This window comes from Aulonocara sp. 'chitande type north' Nkhata Bay, linkage group LG3 (genome assembly GCF_057382095.1).
Source record: "Aulonocara sp. 'chitande type north' Nkhata Bay isolate Kocher_YH1m ecotype deep benthic linkage group LG3, A_spYH_male_GT1.1, whole genome shotgun sequence".
NCBI classification, from domain to species: domain Eukaryota; kingdom Metazoa; phylum Chordata; class Actinopteri; order Cichliformes; family Cichlidae; genus Aulonocara; species Aulonocara sp. 'chitande type north' Nkhata Bay.
Window position 1 is genome coordinate 38,300,222 of NC_141346.1, and position 22,989 is coordinate 38,323,210.

At 44.0% G+C, this 22,989-nt stretch overlaps 1 protein-coding gene across 2 annotated transcripts; it reads left to right on the forward strand.

The window, feature by feature from the left end:
- Positions 1-996: 996 nt before the first annotated feature.
- aspnat (aspartate N-acetyltransferase) lies at positions 997-22,099 on the forward strand. 2 transcript variants are annotated; one of them, XM_086279759.1, is made up of 4 exons: positions 997-1,787; positions 3,022-3,186; positions 14,722-15,074; positions 16,870-22,099. In XM_086279759.1, exons 1-4 carry the CDS (start codon positions 1,484-1,486, stop codon positions 16,936-16,938), a joined length of 891 nt encoding a protein of 296 aa, XP_086135885.1. In that variant the 5' UTR covers positions 997-1,483; the 3' UTR covers positions 16,939-22,099. The 2 variants fall into 2 exon arrangements, with proteins under 2 accessions (XP_086135885.1, XP_086135877.1); XM_086279751.1 differs by having other exon boundaries at positions 1,008-1,787; positions 14,722-16,901.
- Positions 22,100-22,989: the final 890 nt, after the last annotated feature.

The window sequence follows — 22,989 nt, forward strand, 5'->3', positions numbered from 1 at the left end:
CGAGCTGAGAGCCAAAATAAATCTTCCACGTCCGCTGAGCTTCAACTTTTACTGATGATAGCGCGAGAAAGGCTCGGCAGGACACCAGGAAATAGTTTGGTGATGCCCAGTAATGTTTATACTAATATAAGGAATGGATGTTATACTTTTAGAGTGTATGACATCATCATATGTTCTCAGTGGGTTTTTTGCCTCCTCTAATAGGTGGTGACACTTTTTAGTCTAATCATTGTTCAGAAACCGCCTAAATAAAACTTTTTGCTGATTCTGCACAATAACCATCGCAGTCACACACAGGGAGTGCTGTGGGGGGGACAACAAAGGAGCAGACCAAGCATCACCATCATCATCCTCATCACAGCTGCCACGGACGCGCGTAAAGCCGGCGCTGCCGCCGATGTTGATGCGCGACGACTCGGCGGCAAATCGGTTAATGGCAGGTTACAAATGCGCAGTAAGCCGAGACACGATGTCCATGTTGGGGGTGATGTATGACAGGAGCTGGACGACAAAGCGGAGGGAAGCTGTGGAGGAATCACTGCAGTGCAGCAGAGCTGTCAGTCAACCGGCAGAGGAGGCTGCACACAGCCCACTGAGAGCCGCCGCCGGGCGTTAGGCTGACCGGCAGCTGATTTCACACTTTATTGTTGAATCTCTGAGGATATTGATGCTTCCGTATCACATCAGGGCATTTCCCCATCCCTTTATTATCACAGCAGCCTCCTATCTGCGCAACAGCAACGGTGACGCCAGCTTAAGAGTCTTTCATTTTTTGCCACAGATTTATTACTTTAAGCGGCTACAGTCACCCTTTAACTTCATAAATCCCACAGGAGTTTTATTTCCTCCATCTCTCCCTCTGATCTGCACTCTCCCCTCTGCTATGATTTCCTCCTGTTTTACGCATCGCCCCCGCTTTACCTTGCGCCTTTGTGCTGCATCTCTCGCAGCCACTGTATATCACAAAATCGGGGATCCTCCTCATTGTAAGACAGCACGAAGACAGAACTGCTCAGAAGCAGCCTCTCTACGCAATCTCGCCATCGCACCCCCTCCCCTCCTCGTCGCGGGCCCACTTTCTCAAAATACACACTTCTCTGGCACACATACATAAGCCTGCTCAGATGCGGAGGGAATGAGCGAGCCTCCCTCCTCCCTCGTCCATCAGCATCTAACAGCGCACTGCCTCTACCAATCTGTGCAGCCGGAGGACCACCCCAACCCCGTGAACCCGAATCTACCCGCCCTGCTCGCTTATAAATACCGCTCGATTTACACCGGCAAGTCTTGGTCTTCGGAAACGCTCAGGGTTGCAGCAGAACATCCCCCTTTCGTCTTACCCCCCCTCCATCGTTTCGCTGTTTTTTAAGAAAATCTCACGAATCATCCATTTTTCCCCCACTATCATTACTACCCACTCTTTTTCCCCCTCCCTCTCTCCGAACTGCACTTTTTTTTCCTTCTTCTTCTTGCGGCCAGTTGCATGCATTGTTCGTCTCCCAAAATGGTTTGCGAGACTAAAATTGTTGCGGATGAACACGATGCTATACATGGGACCAAAAAAGAGTCGATCCTGTGGAGCTCTCCTCCGTCCAGCACGCCTCTGAACCCCGCCGAGGCCAAGGATGTGAGGAAAGACGTGGTTTTTATCCGCGAGTTTGAGCGCGGGGATCAAAAGGAGGTACGCCGCATCTTTTACGAGGGTATTATGGAGAGGATACCCAACACAGCTTTTAGGGGGCTCTGGCAGCAGCCCAAGACCCAGTTTTTATACGTTCTTCTGACAAGTAAGTACCCTCACACTTCCGTGTGCCGTGCAGCTTATGTGTGTTTCAGACCAACTTTTTTTTCTGGTCATACGCATCTCAAAAACTTCAAATGTAACCTCTAACATGGATTCATGTGCGCAGGTAAATGTCGCTGTTGCGCGTTTTTATTAGGTCTGCGCCCTGAAGCGATTCCTTTGAGGAACTTGCCTTCAAAATCATGCAGAAATCTGATGCTTCTTTGTTGTCGTGGCTCTGTGGGCGATGTGCAGTTAAGTTGAGAAAAAGGCTGTTGCTGCAGCAGCAGCAGCAGCCGCCTCATACTGTGCCACACCGGCCACGCTGCTCCTACACGCCAACAAAAGGCATGGCAGGCGGCATGGTGCATGTGTTTAACCGATGTGATGACATGCCGGTGCTTCAATGAATGACTGAATGAATTTGAGGATTGGCCCAGAGGGTGCGCGCACGTACCCAAAAAGCACTCCCCCGCCGCGCCGCCAAATACACACAAACACACATGAACACGCACGCACGCACTCCCCCCCAGTCGCCGCCTCGTCACCACCACCACCTCCGCCCCTACACAGCAGTCAATGCGCCACATCTCGTTTGGCTTTTTGTTGATGTTGCCGGTTTAGGTAAACGCGTCTTGCGTCACAACATGTACGGTTACGTACATTAAAGAATAAAAAATCGCATGAAATCTGCTTCACATACCCCCCTCTTTTTGTTGTTTGGATATTTGTCTCGATCCTTCCAACCAAATTTGATCCTGAATACTGAAAACCTCGTCTGAGCGGAAGCTTACTACCCCGCGCATTTTAGCGCTTTCTGTTTCGCTCCACCTGGAGTGCAAATGAGCGAACAAAGTAGCAACTAGGTTACTGCATGGCACGCAACATGCTACGCGCAGCATCCATCCTGCTTGCTTCTGTCTCCCTTTGCGCCCCCCAGCGTTACATCTTACTAATAACTCCCAACATGGACTGCACTGGTTGGATGAATCCAGCACTAATACGCTCTCCTCAGGCAGAACAAACTCTGTCGTTCTGTTAACTTTTGTCTCCCAGAAAATGTCTGATGAACGCGGGTTTGTGTGAAAAATTATCCAAATATTTGATTCAGCTGTTCCTGATATTAATGCTTACAGATGTCTTGTTGTGTATGTGTGTGTGTACGGGTCCGGCAAAAATCAAACATGTGATTTTCTCTTCTGACAGGTTTTGTTTATTTTTCTTCCATTTCTCCATAGTAATGTGCTTTTACATGACCAAATCCCTCACGCTGACCTGTTGTGCACCCCTCATTCTCATGGGTGCGCGCTACTACTACAGCAGGAAAGTTATCCAGAACTATCTGGACTGTGCTCTGCACACGGACATGGCTGACATAGATGCATATTACATGAAACCCACAGGTAAGAGGCAGGGAACACATCACTGTTTTCACACACACACACACACACACACACACACACACACACACACACACACACACACACACACACACACACACACACAATGTGTGTGGTTTTGTCAGTTCCCAGTGCTCCACCATCACCAGCACGCAGTTAGTGGGTGAAAAAAATGCATTGGCGCACTGAAAAGTTTGGGCCTGTAACTTTTAACAAGACAAAAAACCAAAAACGCTGTTTTTAAACACAGCTGTGTCTAAGAGTCTTCAGGCGATGCAGAGGCAAATCATCAAATATGCAGGTCGTCTCCCTGCTTTCCCACCCCTCCTCCCATATCTCTGTCTCCACTCCTTCCCCCACTCTGCTTCCTCTCTGGGCTCTGCTTGGACACTGAGGTAGGGGGCGGGGAGTAAAGGGTGGGGCGGGTGGGGGTGGCATCACAGGGCTATTGATCGTGCAGAGGAGACTGCTGATACACTTTCTGCAGTACACTCGGTGTCGGCAAGGCTCATTTCCTGCACTAAAGCTTCTAATTGGAAAAATCAATCCACCTCTGGTGTCATCTCTGACTATTCATTCTCCTCGGGAGTTTAACTCCGGGCAGCACCGACGGACAGCCACGTACACGTGTGACACACTTTTTTTCAGACATTCCCCTGCCTTGTTAACTTCTTCGACACATTTATTCCCTGTTAACCCAGACCACGTGGCAAATATAAAAAGCAGGTGTTCATCAATTGCCCCCCCACCATTGTCTGCTTCTCTCTGACATTGTGCCCTTTGGCTTGGTAATCCAGTGCATACACAAATGCAATTTAGCATTCCCATTATTGCTGCAGGGCTGTGATGGTTTAGATGGGGTCAGGCACCACTGCTCTTGGACAATGCTAATGATTATATCCGTGCACTCTGAATGGGCCCACGGGGATGAACACCTGGGTACCAGCACGCGGTCCTGATGGAGAGGCACCGCTGACGTCACTGTGGTGCTTTGTTTAAAGTGTGTACAGAATGGCATGGCACGTAGGGGTGCGTGGTTATATAGAGGAGGAAACATTTGGCCAATAACGCGGAACTTGTTGAACTTAAAGGCCCTGAAAACAGATCATATAAGTCAGCTTCTTTCTAAGAGGAACGGGCTCTAATGCAAACACACACTTTACTGCTTAATGAAAACTGGATGTGTATTAATTTAAGGAAGCCTGCATAGTTTTGATTATTTGCACTCTTTGGTTTCTTATGACATCATAGAGAGGGGATATTCCTAATATGGTCATCTCAGGGTCACAGTTCTGGCTGTGAGCACAAAAGCCCACCGACTTGCTGTTCAAACCTGTTTGTGAGGGGCAGCCAATGAAAAAAAAGTTGGCTTAAAGGGGGAGGGTGCACTGAGGGACTGCACCAAGGTTAAGTATAAGATAAATAAGGATTATATTAAACTGTGAATAATGCAAAGCTACTTTAAGAGAGTTTAAGAGTAAACATGAGCATGCACACAGCCCACTGTATGTATAACAGTAATTAGCCCTCTTTAATGCAACGTTGGCCAAACATGGTGTTGGTTTGTTGACAGCTACGACACTATAAGCACATAACGACATTTTCTGATGGCACTTGGATGATATTTATCTGTTGCATTTCATTTGCTGCTGCTTTAATATTTAAAAACAGTGATTAAGGGATGAAAACCCCCCCCCAGACATTTAAGTTAAAAAAAAAAGATAATTAATTTTTTTCCCTGGTACAAAATGAGAATAATGAAAAAAACAAAACAAACAGGTTAGTTGTTGTTATTATACTATATTTCTTATTGAACACCTATATTGCTATCGTCCCTGAATTTCAGAAGGACTTGGACAATAAACTGTCAAATCAACCTACTGGGTCCTATAAGGAAAGTTTCAATAAGATAATCAAAGTGTCTAAAAACAAAAAAGAACATGATCATGCCATATTTTAGCTTGTTAGCAGCAGATAACAGCAAAAGAATAAATCACAAGATAAATAACACGAGTTCATCTCTGAGGTTTACTTGACAACCATGCAAACACCAACTCTGTGGACTGTAGCTCTCTACGTGAGCCAAGTAGCTAACGAGTTAGCTGTGTCTGTGTGGGTGGGTCTGACAGGGAGCGTTTAAGAGTTTGCAACAGATGAGATAAGGACTTTTGTGTTCAATAATGTGTGTGTGTCTTCGAGGACTTCAAATAGGAAGTGATACAATGTTGAGTGTGTGTCTGGTGCTCGAGGCTTCTCTGTGTTTTGAGAGACGGTTTGCTGAATGTGGGAGGTCAAATAGTTTGAAACTCAGCATTGAATTTCACAATGCTTGTTTTCTTTTTCACCTTGAATGATGGGGATGTATGAGATGTGCTGCTTTAGAAGAAAGATAGAGCCAAACACAGGAAGACACGGAGTTCTTCGTGACACTGAAATAAAATATAAAAGGAATAAACTCCAATAAGCCAAGTCCACAGAGTAATAAAAGAAAAGCGATTCCTGACTGAAGACACATATCCCTCTCCACATGGCACAACTACACTAATTCATACTCTCACTTCCTGTGATCACTCACTCTGCAGCCTCTTAAGGCCAGCTGTCACTGCTTTCATTAGACCTGTAATGCTGTGTGTGTGTGTGTGTGTGTGTGTGTGTGTGTGTGTGTGTGTGTGTGTGTGTGTGTGTGTGTGTGTGTGTGTGTGAGAGCAGGCAGACAGGTTGTGAAGTAAATTGAGCTAACAATGGTTGAGAGGATAAATATGTACGTGTGTCTCAAATAAAGACTGGAGGCTTATTTCAATCCATCCATCCGATTCAGGGTTGTGGTGGGCTATCTTACCCAGCTGTTATAGGGTGAGAGGCGGGGTACACCCTGGACAGATCTGGTACAAAAATGCCACTTAATTGAAATTAAATTGATTGATTGATGATTTCAAAAATTATCTGATTTGCACTCAAACACACAATAATGTTTATAAGCTTAAATAAAAACAGCATTTAAAAGTACTCAACAAACCCTGTGAAGTAATGTAAATTTTAATCCGTTTCCTCTATTCAGTTTCATTTATATAGCACCAATCAGGAAAAACAGCTGCCCCAAGGTCAGGGGCGTAATTTCCAGGGGGGTTAGGGGGGTTATGACCCCCCCTCAATAATCACACCCAACCAATATAACCCCCCCCCCCCCCCCAATAAAATTATGAATTATCTGCATAAATAGGCTGTTGATTTTCTTTACTCATTTCAGGTATTACCAGCAAAATAGTTGCATGTTTAATCATCTGGGAATTTACCCACATTTATTTATTTATTTAGACAGAGATCATGACCCCCCCCCCCGCCAATGTTCAGCACTGTAATATTAGAGAGAAAAAAACAACAATTTGGCAGTCCCACATGGGCAAGCTCTTGGTGACAGCGGGGAGCAAAAACTCCCTTTTAGCAGGAAGAAACGTATAGCATGAGCGCAGATACAAAAGACTAACCAGCTACAGAAACTATTTAACAGATACAGGCGAAATAAAAGCTGACTTTATTTATTTTTCGACAAACTTTTCTTTTTGACCACATCTAGTCATTTCATTTTGGAAAGTTTAAAATCTTTTTTGTTTCTTAACAAAAAGTAGCAGCTAAAACTTTTGGTAACTTGTAAAAACAACCCAGCTGGGCTATAATATAATGAAGTTTAGTGCTGAGACTATTATTTGCTACATGTTGGAGAGACACCAAGAGATACCAAAACCCAGCTTTGTGACTGATTGCTCGTTACAGTTATTATTTGTGCACTAATGTGCAATTTATAGCTGCCATTATTAAGCCTTTCTACTGCTCAAACCCAAAGATCTCCAAAGCAGTCAAAGCATGCTAAAAGACTTCTTTTTGGAGTAATTAAAAAAGTCCCGGCAGCAGTCGGATCATTTATCCCCTCTTTAGTCGTTACTTGATGTGTCACTTTAGGTCATCCTAAAGCCACTTACAGCCTAAAAAGCAAGTGTAATGAAATGAGGGTGTGAGCAGACACTGAACCAAGCTCCCTGGTGAGGCGAGATACCCGCTCATTAATAGCGGCTGTTTAATGAGGCGTCATGATCACTGCAGGGTCTCATCGAGGCAGCGGACATTAAAATACCTGCTCATCTCATTGTAGCCCTGTATGTGTGTGTCTATACATTTATGCATGTGTGTGGAAGAGGGATGGGGGAGGTTTGAGCTCATTCGGTTGCAGGTGAGGGCGCAGCTTCCTCTGCTGGTACTTGTCCTTATTTTAGGACTGAACGACAGAATGAGGGAGAAAGAGTATAAGAGAGAGTGTGTGAGGGAAAGAGGTGAGACAACGGGGCATCTGAGGGAGGGGTGTTGTAAAGTATAGCATTTACTTTATGCGTGTGGGGAGGGAAGATAAATCTAGGGCTTGCTGGCCAGCAGATAGACCAGATGAGTCACAATCATGGCCTCTGCGCCAAACACAGCTCTTTACAAATTTCAGTTTAGCTTCCTTATCACTTTAAAATTCCCAATAAATTTGGGCTCAGCTGGTTGTTACTGTAGTCTGCACAGTCTGCATCCACAACAGGAGTGTTTTTGTTGACTGGTATCGCACTTGAGAAGAGTATGAGCGACATGTATTTTATTTTAAACCGAAGCGTCCAGCCCATGTTGTGATTGTCATGTCCAGTTGTGGCCCAAAATGAAACTGCAACACACAAAGGAACCTCTATGGGATATTTCATGCACATCAGCTGGGATATCTTAGTTTAATGAGCTTCTTTGGATGCTTCCCTCTACTATTCCTTAATCTTTCTGGGATTTTTTTTTCACCCTCACACCTGTATCACTCCTCCTTTTCCTTTCCTATATACTTCATCTGTGCTGAAGGGGAGCAGGTGTGGTGGAACAGCTGGGCTATCTAGAATTCTGGCAGACACAAAGTAATGTCTTTGGTCATGAAGGGAAATGAAAAACACTCTTTACTGGCTACAGTAAACAGTTTATCAGTCCCTAAGTTTGTTTGACTGAGACCTAATATTAGGGAGAAAACCTCAACAACACTACAGTCCTCTATGAGGATGGACTTGGCAACAGTGGGGAGGAAGAACTCCCTTTTTCAAAGGAAGCGGCCTCAAGTATAACAAGGCTTGGCAGTACTCTGCTGGGAGTGGGAAATGAAAGTGAAAAAAGAGAGGAGCACAGAGTGAATCGGATCATGTTGATTCCTTTACATCACTGTGTGACTGCTGTTCTCAGACTGCACACGTCCAGGTTTGCTTCACAACTTAAAAACTAGACTTTTCTCCACTTAAACAAAGAAAAATTAATACAATTTCCACAGCAGAAAAAAAGCTAAATCAACCTTGTATGCCATTTTATCTCTGCCACAAGTGAATGCTTTTTCATGTCTCGAGTCAACACCGGGGAAGCGTCGCTTAGAAAAGTCCATATTTGACTTGTTGAAAATACGCAAACGCCTCTTTGGCCTTCAGTGGTGCAGGTGGCACGCTGTTATGTCTGCGCTCCAGAAGAAGCAGACATGAAAACTCTTTGCCCTCAGAGCTGGTGCTGCTCTGATTTCATAATCAGCTGAGTGGGGCTCAGACTGCTTTTATCCACATATTTTGTCCCAGGTTCAAAATATTTTCAGCACATCTTAGAAACCACCTCAAAGCCTTGCTGGTACTTTTAATGTTGGAGCTAGATGTCCTTAAACTTACACCTTCCGTTACCAGTTTGAGGGTTTGTGCCCACATAAATAACACATTACTTAAAAAATATAATATATATCTGATTAAATACTAGGACATGTTTTAGTTTTAAGTACCATCATAAGCACGATTCCTTTAAAGGCTCTGCTGGACGCATACCACCTGGAGAATACACGCTTGTCTTAATTTTTCCTGCACGCTGAAAACACGTGAGCATCTGCCACTTGTCGGTTCAGTGTTTTGAGGAAGTCGATCCCATCATTAATAATAGATTGCAGTCTCGCTACCTCCGGCTTTTGTCTTACATTCTGCTTAAATCAATGGCGAACAAAGGTGCTCGTCAGAGAGACTAGATGGCGTGTCAGCGGCTTCATTAGTTTTCGCATTGTGTATTTTCTCGCTGTCTTGACTCGCTCATTACAGAGGAGCCTGTTATCAATAGACGAGAGACTACGTGCATGAAGATTAAGACTGAGTCTGCAGTTTAAGGGTCGCGATTTCTAAAGGAACAATAAATGTAGATGTAATAGGTTTGAGCTCCAGTAACGTTAAAAAGAGATAAAAAATTATTATATTGAGCAGAACTGAGTTCAGCTTATTGAGCTCAACAGTCCCAGATTCTCACGTGGCCCCTCGGACAGGAAGATTAATCGCCCACCTCTGGGTTAGATTAACATTTTGCATTCGGTCGTGAAGCCCACACGGGTGACCTTTGACCCCGAGAATCAAACCAGAGAGAGATCGAGAGAGGGCAGTCGGAGCAGCAGCTGTACGCTGATGGATGCCACGTACACATTAAAGCGCAAGTGTGCAAGAAAAAGGACGCGTACTCGCACGCTTGCGTACAAACAACATGGAGACGTGCTGGCGGACAGGCAGGCGGCAAGACGAACAGTCGGGCGTGCGTAATGAGTTCCTCTGTGTGTGTGCTCATGAAGCGTGACAACACACACGTAGGCGCATCAGTCTGCTTTGCATTGATGAGTGCTCACGCGCACATCTGGAAACCGTGTCCTTTGTGTGACAGTCATCTCTTCTCAGCATTCGTCGCCCGTGGCCAAGGAAGATACTGCTGACGTGTGGGGTTGTGCGTGACAGGTTAATCCATACTCCCAGCATGCACTCTGACCTGAGGAGTACAGTGTATCTGTGTGTGAGTGCATTACAGAGACTCCGCCTTAAGTCTTTTTGCTTTAAAGTGAAAATAAAACAGTATTAAGGGATTTTTATATATACAAAATAACTTGGAACCCCCCAGGTCTCCCCCCCCCCCCCCAACCATATAAACATAATGCAAAATGCTACAAATTGAAACTCATATGTGCAAATTAATGTTTAATTAATGTTTTTTAATTTGTCATTTTCAAAAAAATGTAGTTTCTGGCGTTTATTTCATGATTCGGGCTATAACGGGTTAACCATATGTGGACCACTTATGCTAATGTGCCCAGTGGAACAAAACGCAACATATGTGTGTGTTTTTTTAGCACTACAAGTGACAAAATGTGACCAGAACTGTCGGGAAGAAAAATAATCGTATAACACAGTCTGATAGGCACCTGATGAATACCACAGGGAGATCTCATTCCCCACAGAAGCGCGAAATGTAATGTCTGGCGGGGCCGGATTAATCGTGCAGCGATACGACACTTTCAATCCAAAGCCATAAATCACTGTTGCTTAAATTGACTTTAATGTTCCCTGCAGCAATGAGACGCCTTCTGCAGGGAAATAGAAAGAAATACTTTGGTCACTAGAAGCCTAAACAATTAGCAAACACGCCCAAATCCAAGCCGCCGCCGATCTTTCGCCCAAAAAGCGTTAATACGGTGTTCGCTTCACAGAAGAGTGAGCTCCAGCAGAGCGAGGCAGCGTCTAGACGGAGCCCTTACCATATTAGGCCTCCAGGACAATCATCTTGCACACAATAAAGCCCATTCCTGTCTATGTGCTCATGTAGTTTGTAGGTATGTGTGTAATTTTTAAAATTTAATGGAGGGTTCATATCACAGCATCAGCCAGTATCTAACACTCCCACGCGCATGCATGGAGGATTATTAATATCTACTGAGCTACTGAGAGAAATTAGATCCGCCGCATTAAGAATACAGTAATCAGATTCTTACTTGTGAGAGAAAGATTTCCACAACTCAGAGCTCTTGCTCCCTTTCTCACCCTTCACTCTCTGCTCAATCTATTTCTTATCTTGACATCATCTGTATTCTCCGTGACCCCCCACCCCCACCCCACTCCCCCTGTAATAATGGCAGACCCCCTCCTTTGCGTTTGTATGCCCTAGCAGCAATAATGGATCCTTTCAGTCTCATCGCATTTACTGTTAACTCAGATGCTCGCCTTCCTCCTCCTCCTCTGCTGCTGCGTCTTTCACACAGGACAGCTGAATGACTTCTTCTTTTTTTGTTCCTCTTTGCTCTCTTTGACTAACTCCTTTTTCTGACTGAGTAACCTCATTCATACAACCTTCCAGTTACACACACTCGCTCACACACCAAAACATAGGCGGTACACTGTAGTACCGCTCCACTCTTAAACAGCTGCGGGAGCATCAGAGAGCTTAACGCTTTTCTCAAAGCGAGTTCCTCCTTCACTCACTCCCTCTTTCTAACTCGTGATACCTTGAAAGACTAAATTAATTGTTATTTATCATATTTAGCAGAAAAGTGGAAGCGTGTAGAAGACAGATATTTACAGCTTTAGTTAACTATTGCCCTCAAATATTTTTATGATGACCCTTCCAAACTCTAAGACAGGGAAAGTCTTTGACTCAGAGAGCTCGCCATCATCCTGTCTTAAAAGAAAGCCACCATGGGTGTGAAGTAAAGCCATGCTAGAAGCTCTGAGAGGCTCTACTACCCTGCCCACACACAGGAGTGTGTTTCCATCTTAGTGTAATTACTATGCATGCTTAGATTTGCTAACAAGCACTAAAAAAACACAGCCTCCAAGGCGGGCAGTCAAACCAGGCTGCACTGCTTTGTGCATACGTACACGCCACACTCCTCAGGTCATCAGGACACGTTTCCCAAATTGTCTGTTTAAACTGCTAAGTTTCCAACATGTTCTCATCTTGTACCAGTTTTTCAGATAGGATCGGATCTTCCTTTTACGAACAAGCTGTCCTTTAATACACCAGCTAAGACTGGTTGCGTAGAGATAACGGTCCAGCTTTTGGACCCACAAAGTCCACCTTAGGAGTTACGAGCTGCAGGTTTCTCAGGCGGGACCCCATGGGTTCACCTCTATTTTTCTTCTTGGTTAGAAAAACAGTTTGGGAATGCCCCATTCCTGGTAAAAGATAGCTGCACATCAGTGCATGAAGCAAGGCTCAGAAACACATGGATGAGCGAGTGGTGTGGAAGAACTTGACTGGCCGGCAGAATCCTGACTTCAACCCAACACTGTACCTTTGAGATGAATCACAGAGACTGTGAGCCACGTGTTCTCATCCAAAATCATTGTTTGACCTCACAGATGTGCTTATAGAAGAATGGTTAAAAATTCCCATAAACACTCCTAACCCTTGTGGAAAGACTTCCCAGAAGCACTGAAACTGTTATAGCTGTAAAGGATGGGCCAACATCATATTAAACTCTATAGATTAAGGATGAGATGTCACGCAAGTTCAGCAAATACTTTTGGCAACATAGCCTGTGATATTCTGTGATATCAGCAAACTGCACAGTCATCTGACCCACATTTCCAGAGAGGCAGACAAAATCTCTGATCTATCGCTTCTAGTCTGCAAAGTGTTCAAATCATTGTTTCTATATCCGATAATTAAATCCAATTTGGCTGCAACATCTCCACACTTGGGGAAACTCGAGGGGCTTCCAGCTTATAATGTCAGCACTAGGAGAGTGGGGATCACTTGGGGGCTGCCCGTTGCCACAGTTGTTTGACTCGCTAACAGAAGCCTCTGGATCAGCTTAACACAAGCCTGCAGGGCCATCAAATCCTCGCGAACACGTGGGACTGATGCATGATGTCAATTTCACCGCCTGTTTAGTGTGCGTGTCTGTGTGAGGGAGCAGCAAACAGAGAAGAGGGAGATGTTGTGTGTAACGGCATAAAAAGTGAGAGTAAGGACAAAGAGAGAGAGTTAGGATTCAGAGCTCGTGAACAGATGGAGGCAGATTTCTGCTGTCCGCAGGTCGGCCTCTGCCGGTCACAGAACAGTCAGATTTACTTTGTCTGTCACAAACAGATGGCATTTTAGTACAAAACCACAGAAACACTGCCAGCACATGGAATAAGTGCTGCTGATGTTAGTTATCTGACCACTGGTATGCAACACAGCAGAAGGTTTAGAAAGTCTTTTTCTTTGAAAGATTACTGCAAGGGCACATGCATTGTCATGTTGGGTTTAAAAGTCACAAAGCTTCCAGGCTCCTAAAAGTGTCATTAAAACATCATGAATAGCACAAGTTTCTACCTCAGAAACATTTAAACGAATGTTAAATTACACTCAGGATGATTCACATCCTTCTGGCCTCTGAACCTGAAGTATTATCACTGAAAAGTTTCAGAGGGGAAAAGGAACAATTGCTCTGTATCAAAGCGAACCGTTTACAAACTGCAGCAGGAATAAAGATTGATGGTAAAACGGGCTGATATTCAGGCTCTTAGTGGTTCTGTGGTGGAGGAGCATTGTCTGCTGACATTTTTCTATGTCGGTCAAACCTCATTTGTCTGCCTGGACGTGTGTTGAGTGTCTTTGTCTGTCTGTCATCAGTCTGATTAATCCTGAGATGCAGCAAGTCCCTGATAGTGTATAAGCATCTGTAACATGACAGTGTTTTGGCCCAAAAACTCATCTTTAATTGCTATCTGACATCAGAGTCTCTGCTCCAGTATGCTGTCAGCTTTAAGTGACTGCTCTGTCATGCCTGCACTTTTAATCAGCAGTCCTCACTGAGTGGATAACGTTATTAAGCTCCAGTCAGACCTGCTCATTCAGCTGCTCCCTGCATCCCCTTTTTTCTATTTTCCATTCATTGGTTTTTCTACCCAGAGCCCTTAAGTCATTACAACAGCCATGCAAGGCGACGTTCATCTTGAGATCAGTTCCTGCCTCATCCAACTATTTTGCAACCAGTTATAGTTTTCATGTCCTGTTTAATAGTTTAAGACAGTTATACTGCTTGTTTTGTGTTCCATGCAAGAGATATTTCAGAGGTCTGACATATGATCAAAGTCATGGCAGTGTACCGGAGCAGCTGACTGTGAGACACCTTTATCCAAAAACACAAAAAGATCACCATCACAGGCTCTGTTCTTCACCTTCATGTCAAAGTTAATTATTTCCTCTCATACATGGATACAGTGATGTTAAATAATGAGGTCAGTGTATGTGCAGCTAAATACTCGGTTTCAGACAGTCTGTTTTCTGCTCTTAGCAACCTAGAGAGAGTAAATATGGTCGCTTGCTATTCAAACCTCCTGTTTGATATGGGTGGCCAATCAGAAGAAAGATGGTCCAAACAGGGGCAGATAGCCTACCCTAGAATGGATTATTTTGAAATGTACAACTATTCTAACAGAGGAAAGAATAAAAATATGGAGCTATGAGCTTAATAGGATGAGAGGCTGACAGGCTTAGCACAAAGACAGTAAAACCCTCAAAATTAAGAAACGTAGACAATAAAGAAAAACCAAACACCTGCTCTCAGCAGGTTCAGCTCCACTAACATTGGAGAGATCCCAGTTGGCTGTTTGCAGTGTTTACACGAAGCTTGGCTAACAGGCTGCTAAATCATGTCTAATATAATTCTTGCTTTCGCAGTAAGACTGGATTTTGTTTCCTGTTTCCTCCTGTTAGGTTCCTGTTTCTGGGTGGCAGTGCTCGATGGTCGTGTGGTGGGCATCGTGGCGGCGCAGGGCCACGAGGACGAGAACACGGTTGAGCTGCGGCGGATGTCGGTGGACTCTCGCTACCGCGGCAAAGGCATCGCAAAGGCGCTGGGTCGTCGCGTCCTGGAGTACGCAATGCGCAACAACTACGCCGGCGTGGTCCTCGGCACGACGGCCGTGAAGCTGGCCGCCCACAAGCTGTACGAGTCGCTGGGTTTCCGCAGAACGGGCCAGAGCGAAGACTACCGGCTACCCGGGATGAGCCGCTCGCCGCTGGAGAGGCTCTTCTTCCAGATCCGCCATACCCGCTATCGCCTGCAGCTTCGTGAGGAGTGAGAGGTGACAGGGAGAGAGAGAGCTGGAGAGTTGGAGATGGAGAAAGAGAGGGACAGAGAGAGAGAGAGCAACGACCCTCCTTCACCTGAGAGCCCTGACCACGTCCTCTCCTCTGACAGCTTTTATTTATTTTGTGTCATTAGGGATAACTTTGAGTATGACTTAACACTTCTACTATTTCACCCTTAAGTCACTAACGTTTTTACTACTATTATGCTTTTTTTTGTTGATTTTTGTATTATACTTTGACATTTTAAAGAAGAGTTTGTTTCTATTATTAATAATCTTTTATTTTTTGTATCTTTAATCCTTCCTCTCACCTGCGGGAGAGAAAAATTGGCTTTTTCCAGAAGACATCTAACTGGCACCCCCATCTCAGCACCCTCCCCAGCCCCTTTGGCATCAAGAAAATGTGATTTTGATCAACATTACCTTTCATTTACGTTTCTCTGCTCTCCTCAAACCTTCCCTCCCCACAGCAAAATCATGTTTAGTTGCTCAAGAGTGCAGTTTTCTATGTGGGGTGGGTGGATAGAGCAATGCGTGGACCGGGGGGAGTACATAGACTCCTCAAAAAAGGGTTAAGGGAGTTTTTAGCACACACTCTCCTTCATAAAAATGATTTGGTGTGTGAACAGACACACAAACCGAGTGATCCGGCTTTTAGCCACCTCTCCAAGGCACCATATTGAAGCACAGCGAGAGTGTGTTACTGACCCCGACAGTGAGAGAGAAGAGATGGCAAGGATGGTTACTGGAACATGTGCTGTGTGCATCCTGCATCATGAATAAACACAGCGCATCTTCCTCACACACACCTTCCTCTTTACTCTCCTCACTGATGGTCCGATTAGATAACAACCCCCCCTTTTCTATGTTCTTTCCCGGATCGATGAATCACCTCCTTTTCTCACTGGAGCTGTGGGGAGGGTCTCTGACTGGTTGCGGTGACAGGAGGGTGGCGCTTTCTCGCTGCAGTGTGTCACACTGACAGATCCCGAGATGAGATATAGCTGCACGTCAGAGCTTGTTATGTGTGTGTTGTGAATATGTGACTGTGTGTATGTGTGTGTACGTTTGACGAGGCTCTGGTCTGACAGCAGACCGAGTCTCAGCTGTGTGCGATGAACCTTTCTCACTGAATCAAGTATTATGAAACTAAACATTAGTACTTTCTTTGTGTACTTTTAAAATAGTTTACTGATTGAATCAAGGTCAATTCTAACACTTTGGATACAGTTCAGTGTTTAACTGATGATTAGTAATTTTATAACTTTGAAGAGGAAACAAACTTCATTTAAATATGCAAATTTTACTGTCAAAACTACAACAATTACAAAGTCGCTGCAGTCTACACTCCGCCTGCTTAATCCAGGTTATTGGGGAGCAACTTGAGTAAGACTACAAGCAATACTCACAAACCTACAGTACATGACTGAGCACAAACAGCAGTTGATTATTTTATCTGATCTATTGGCACTAGTGTTTCCCTTTCCTCCATGTACTTATATTGTGTATACAGCTGAAAAACTGAAAAACTCATGTAGCGAACGTCAGAGTTTCTCCCATAACACCTCTCTCCATCTCCATCCTCCGAGCGTACGACCACCAGTAGATTCAGCCATCCATACTCTGAGCCTCAGTTATGCTATTAAACCATTTGTAAAAAGTCCAACCTAAAGCAAAACATAACAAAAAAAAGCACATAATATATAAAAAGGGAAAAAAATACAGATGTAATTGTCACAATCTTAGCACTGGCCCTTCTTGCCTTGCTTTCCTTCCCCTCCTACCTCCCATTCATGAATCTGTCTGCAACCCTGGGCTAGACCATGCACCCTCCATTTGAACCCTCCGCTGACCTTTGACCTATCCTGCTCAAGTTTCCAGCCATTCCTGGCCCCTCTCTGCATGTGCCACAGGAGCCTTGCTGCACTGCTTTTACTACTCCATTTGAAGCTTGTCGCATCAGCCGTAGACCCCCGCCCCCTGATCTGATGTCATCTAGGCAGTGTGGCGCTGCCTGGACTGGCTGGAGCTAAGTTGCACATGATGTATGGTTGTATGGGTGTGACGCAAAAGACTCAGAGAGTGAGGGAGAAAATGCCTGTGTGTGTGTGTGTGTGTTCAGAGTTGGTGCAGACACTCACCAAATGCAGCACTGCCTGGATGACATTATGCCTGCCAGCCAACCAACTGTAGAATGCAAAAGCAATGCAAGTGTGGCATGCCTCTGTACCCGGTGTGTGTACGGTGCCTGCCCTAGAAAAGTGTAGAAAAAAGTGAACTGATATATATATACTACATATATATATAAAAAAAAAAAGAAAATAAGCTTCTTCTTTGATATAAACATATAGAAAACAAATATGTGTTTCTTTCTTCGGAAAAAAAAAAGAAAAAAGTTGTACCATTTGCATGAAATGTGTCTTTGAATGCAAATATAACTTTTAGGAGAGAAACTCCTAACACATGAATTACAATGGAAAAATGGACGTATTTTATTTTCTCTTGTTTCTTTTAAAGTAATGGTTTACGTTCTTAATTGTCATGACAAGGGCGTGAAATTAATACCAGCCACAAGCCAGTGCTTGTAAACCTTCACCACTGTATCCGAATCTAAAAGCCTTGCAGAATTGGAAAGTAATCAGATTAATCGGTCACCAGCTGGGGGTCGATTAGCAGTAGATCCTTTCATAAATTGGAGCAGGATTGAAGGAATGTGACTCGAAGTGTGTTCTTCTTTGGTAAGATTTGCTAGATTTTCATTGAGCATTTGAAAGTTGATGATGCAAAAGGGGGAAAAAAGTCCCTGCTAAGTTGACACTAAAGGAAACACAAGTTAGATGATTAGATTTTAATTGTGCTCAATGCCTAAAATGAAACATGCACTCGTTTTCTTCTGCATCTAATTCTGAATTACACTCCCCACAATATTATAGATTATATATAAGGATATTTGTATATTATCCCCATAATGAAGGCAAGACCCTGGACGCTGGGTCCGATGACACTAAGGCTTCTTCTCCTTAACTCTTCCTTAAATTTGAGCCACGAGAAACAACGCTCTTGTAAAGGAGGCTCAGCCGCTGGTACGCTTTTATCTTTAAAATAGCGCCAATTCAAGAAATCCCACTGAAGCACTATAGAGTAAAAAAACGAGGCACGAAGGCACTGAAAGCATCAAACAGTTCTTTCAGATGTTTTCACTGGGCCGACACGTGGAGGATGCCTCACACCACCTTGATGCATCTGCTTTGAACTTGGTTGTTGCTGGAGAGTCAAAAGGGAGCCACACTTTATTTTATTGTGATGTTTCTGGAGCAACAGCTTCTCGGGAACTTCACAGAGTACCGAACACAGAAGTTAGAGCCAAACTACAGCATGAACACTAAAAGCTATGGATCAGACTATAACATTTATTTCACCTCATGTACAATCAGATATCACAGTCAGTGGGACAGAAAACACAGTGGTTATCCCTGCCAGTGTATTCAGGTCCTCCCTGCATGGCTCAGCCCGGTCTTTATCAGACTTGCTTGAGGTTGAGCCTTCCTGAGGTGGACTGTTAAAAAACGAAATAAAAAAAAAATCCTGTCTAGATCTTGTGGAGGAATGTGAAGTCTGTCGATTCTGAGCCATTTCTGCTGCTGCCAATCTCAGTTTTCTGCCTGATGAAATTTTATAAAGCTCCTTCGTGTATTATGGGAGGAACTATTATCCACATTCATACATATTCTGAACAAAAAGGGACGGTATTCAAAATGCCTTTGCCAAGGCCTTATGCACTGGAATCAAACACTGGAGTTTAAAAACGCTGTGGACTGCATGACTTGAGGTAGTTGAAGGGTGACTTTGAATTGTAAAAGGCAAAGTGCACTGACTAAAATGCATTTATTTCTAGTCTGAGTAATGTCTGTTTTCTACTTAATGTGAATGCTACACCCTGTGAAGCCTGACCTCCGTGTAAAACTGGTAGAGCATACTTAATGTTAGAATGTAGACGGTATGCAGCGTCTATCAGAGTGTATATTTAGTTACGCACCGTTCCTATGACGTATTTTGCTGATGTACAATCCAAAAACCAATCTCACCGCTGGTTTCTGTTTGTTTTTCCTGTGATTTGTTTGAGCGTGAGCTTTCCTTCCTGAGAAGGTATGCTGCATGGACGCCTCTCCTGCTGGAGAAGGCTCTTTTAGTTCAGAGGGCTTTAAAATAATAACAAAAAGATCACCTGATGCTCTTCTCTGATGGATAAAACAGAGGCACATCTTCAGCATTTATGTATTTATTTATTTTAACTCAAGTGGCCGCTTCAACTTCACGCTAGGTACAAAAACGGTTCCAGTGTCACGATTATGTCACAATATTCATTCAGTTTATCTGCTAGTAAAGGAGCATAGACCTGAAAACTGCACAAATGTACAGATCCTGTGGGTGTGTTGCGTTACTCTGATGCTGCGTGTCCGTGCTCAGCCGCTTTGTGGGCGAACATTCAAAGGCATGAATGTAAACTACCGACATTTTATGTATGTTTTTTTTTTGGTCTGGTTGCTTTTTGAACGAGAAAAAGTGTAAAATAACAAAAAACAGAAAATTGGGTCTTTTGTTAGATGACTCAACCTCTCAACATTAGACGTTAGACTTTTCGTGCGATTGTAAATAGCCGCCATCTCTTCCTGCTGCTTATGTATTATTTACTGCAGCCTATCATCCTTGCTGGTTTTAACCGATCCCGATGGAGTTTTTTTTTTTTATTTTAGTCTCGGAAAATGGATGTCGCCTGGACTGTTCCACCTGACGAGGAGGGCGAGGGGCGAGGGAGGAATGTGCCACGTTGGCAATTGACGGCGGGTGGGGTGGGGGAGCTGTGGAGGAGGGTGGAGGAGGCAACAGAGCTCCACAGCATGGACTCCCTCTCTCTCTCTCTACCTCTGGTGAGGACTTTGCTCCACTGTGGAGAGCGCTGAAGGACTCACTCTGGACTGAGGCCACGGGTGCCAAGAACACATGAAGCACTTGTAGCACAACTGTGTCTTGTTTTGCTAATACAGTACAAGGTAGTTTGATTTTTTTTACCATTTCCTATAAAGAACATGGATAAAGTTTCTCCTGTATCATCAACTGTATGTATCATAAAGATATATATAAACAGGATACAATGTAATAGTTCATGCTACAACCCAAGGCTATTTTAGGAGGTGGAAATTTGCCAAAGGTGACAGAAACTGCTGCATTTTTAATTCCTCACACGGCTCCATTTTGTTCAGCACAGCCCTGTAATTTACTCGTTATTATCTGGAAAACTTCTGCCCATGTGCCATCTAAGCAAGCAATAAACACAAGGAGGCAAAAGAACAGAACAATGGCAAGGATTTTATCAAGAAACATGAAATGCTGCATTGATATTTACATGCCCGACACTGTAACAATTAGTATTGTAACATTACCGCTCATTTATGCTGAAGCCTGAGGGGGTGTTTGATTGTAAAATGTTTGGGGTTATTTTTTATTTTTATGTGTCTTTACATAGGGGGTGTCAAAGATCTGCTTTTTAAAAGGGGTACCGCTACATATTTGTACAGAAGTCAAAGGGAAATGACACAAAGGGGCTAATGGATGCTAAAAAAAGAGTTCAAGCAGACAGGACCAAAAAAAAAAAAGATTGTGTAGTCCCACTCTGTAAATGCTTGCTTCTGTAAATCTCTTAACAGAGCTTTTATTCAACCATAAGGACTTTCTGATTAACTCGCACCATTTAAACATGCACTGCGACTTCACTTCCTACAGTCTGTCAGCACGACCGAAGCTAATCAATTAAAACCGTGCTGCAGCCGCCGAAATCACTGCTCTCAACTGCGTATCTTACCAGTGATTTTCAAAGGCTTCTTTTTTGTTTTTTAATCTACGATTTATTACCTGTAAAGCTGTAAAGTATATTTTACTGTATATAGCATCTGGGGGTCATTTTTACTCCTTTTTGTAACCACGCTTGTGGATTTAAAAATATATAAAAATATATTTTTAAAATAAGAGAATTGATTCTGCAGTAGTGCAGGTGTCTTAATCTGTGCTACCTCACAAGAGTCACACAGAAACAGCAGCAGCCACTTTCAGAAGCGCCGCCATTGTGGACTTCCTGTCTGCTTGAACTCTCTGGCGTTGTCGTACTGCGAGCCCGAACACTGCAGCTCTTTTAGCTTGTAGCACGCACACACACCAGCCATGACCATGAACATCAGGGGCTCTGGAGCTATCTAGCTATAGTAAGCTGCTGTAATGCAAAGAGGGCTTTCTCTGCCCTGGAGCCTTGTCATTGCTGTTGTCTGTTGCCAGGAAACTGACCACACAAAGCACAGCAGGGGGACTGATATGCAGCCACACTGTGGGGAGGCAGGCAGGTCAACAAGCCCGCCATGATAAAGAAATGGAAGGAGCGTAGATGGATGAGATGGATGGACTTGAAGTAGGGGGGTGGAGGTTAAACAGCATCTGAGGGAACTTTGTACCCGAGGGACCTGAAGGGGATGAAAAAGAGGCCCCTTTTCAAGTAGAACAGCCAGTACACAGCACCAGGGGCCCAGAAGGTTCACATGTATGAAGGAAGGAGGGTTAAAATCCAATCTTGCAACATGATTCTAATGTACATTATTAGACCAAGCATGGTGTGGTGATTTTTGCATATTTATTTATTCCCAGGGAGTTTGAGAAGATGGAGCATGAGATAGACAGAGAGAGAGAGAGCAAGACAGTAACACCATGTGACCTCTGTGAGACTGCAGTGGCATTTATTGAGATCTATTAGCTTTCAGTTCCCTTTCTGCCATTCGTTTGGAAGACTTCTGCATCACCACATGGGGATTACTCTTAATATTGTGATTATTAACCCTTTCTTTTATACTGAATACAATTGGAACACTGTATAGATGTAAAGATGGGATTTCTTGCATTATGATGACTGAAACATGGATGTACATATATTGTATCGATTAAAATGATGATGCATTTTACACGGTGCTGGAGTTGTTTTTTCCCCCCCAAAGAGAGCAGAGGGGAGGAGAGAAATGAGACAGCAATATTTGAACTGAAGTGACATAAATGTCAGCTGTGGGTGGGTGGGGGATATACTGCAGGTTCTACTTACACACCTCCTGGCAGCGAGGGAGAAGCTCATCTGGAGTCTTGAGAGGGATTCGGGATCGGCTCCTGTTAACGGCACAGGTCGCTGAGGTGAAGTTATCACTTAAATGACCACACTCAATAACCTCAATTACATCCTGGAAAAGAGATTAACGTTCAAGAAGTCTAATTACGTTTTTCATTTTAATTTAATGCCCGACCATTTTAACCTATCAAATCAAAGGTCAAAGCCCAAGTCAGAGTGGAGCAAAAGTGGGATACCAGCACAGTCTGCTGTGCAACTGACACTGCTAAATAAAACACACTCTGGAAAAACAAAGAAGTGTTTGTTTTACCTCCCTCGTGCTTCGAACAACTCCAAAAGCGCGAGTGTCCTCTTGAATTTGCACATACCAGGCTTTCGTTTCCCTCGCAAAGAGGTGGAGGAGGAGGAGGAGGGGGGGCTTTCACCCTTTAACCACAGAACAATGAGAGAATAGAGGGGCAGATTTCCATAACACTGTCCCTTGGTCTGGCTCTGAACTACTCAGACTGACCTGGTGAGAAACACTTCTCTAATGGAGCGGAAAAGGGAAGGTTGATTCCTCTGGAATAAAAACAAAAAACAAGGGAAACTACAGGAATTTAAGTGCATGACAAGACACTACTCATGTTGGATCTGCTGGATGTTCCACATGCACCTTTGTCCCGACAACTCCTACAATTAGCAGCCAACGTGATGTGACATTTCAAATGCATAATGGGGGGGTTAGGCTTTGTT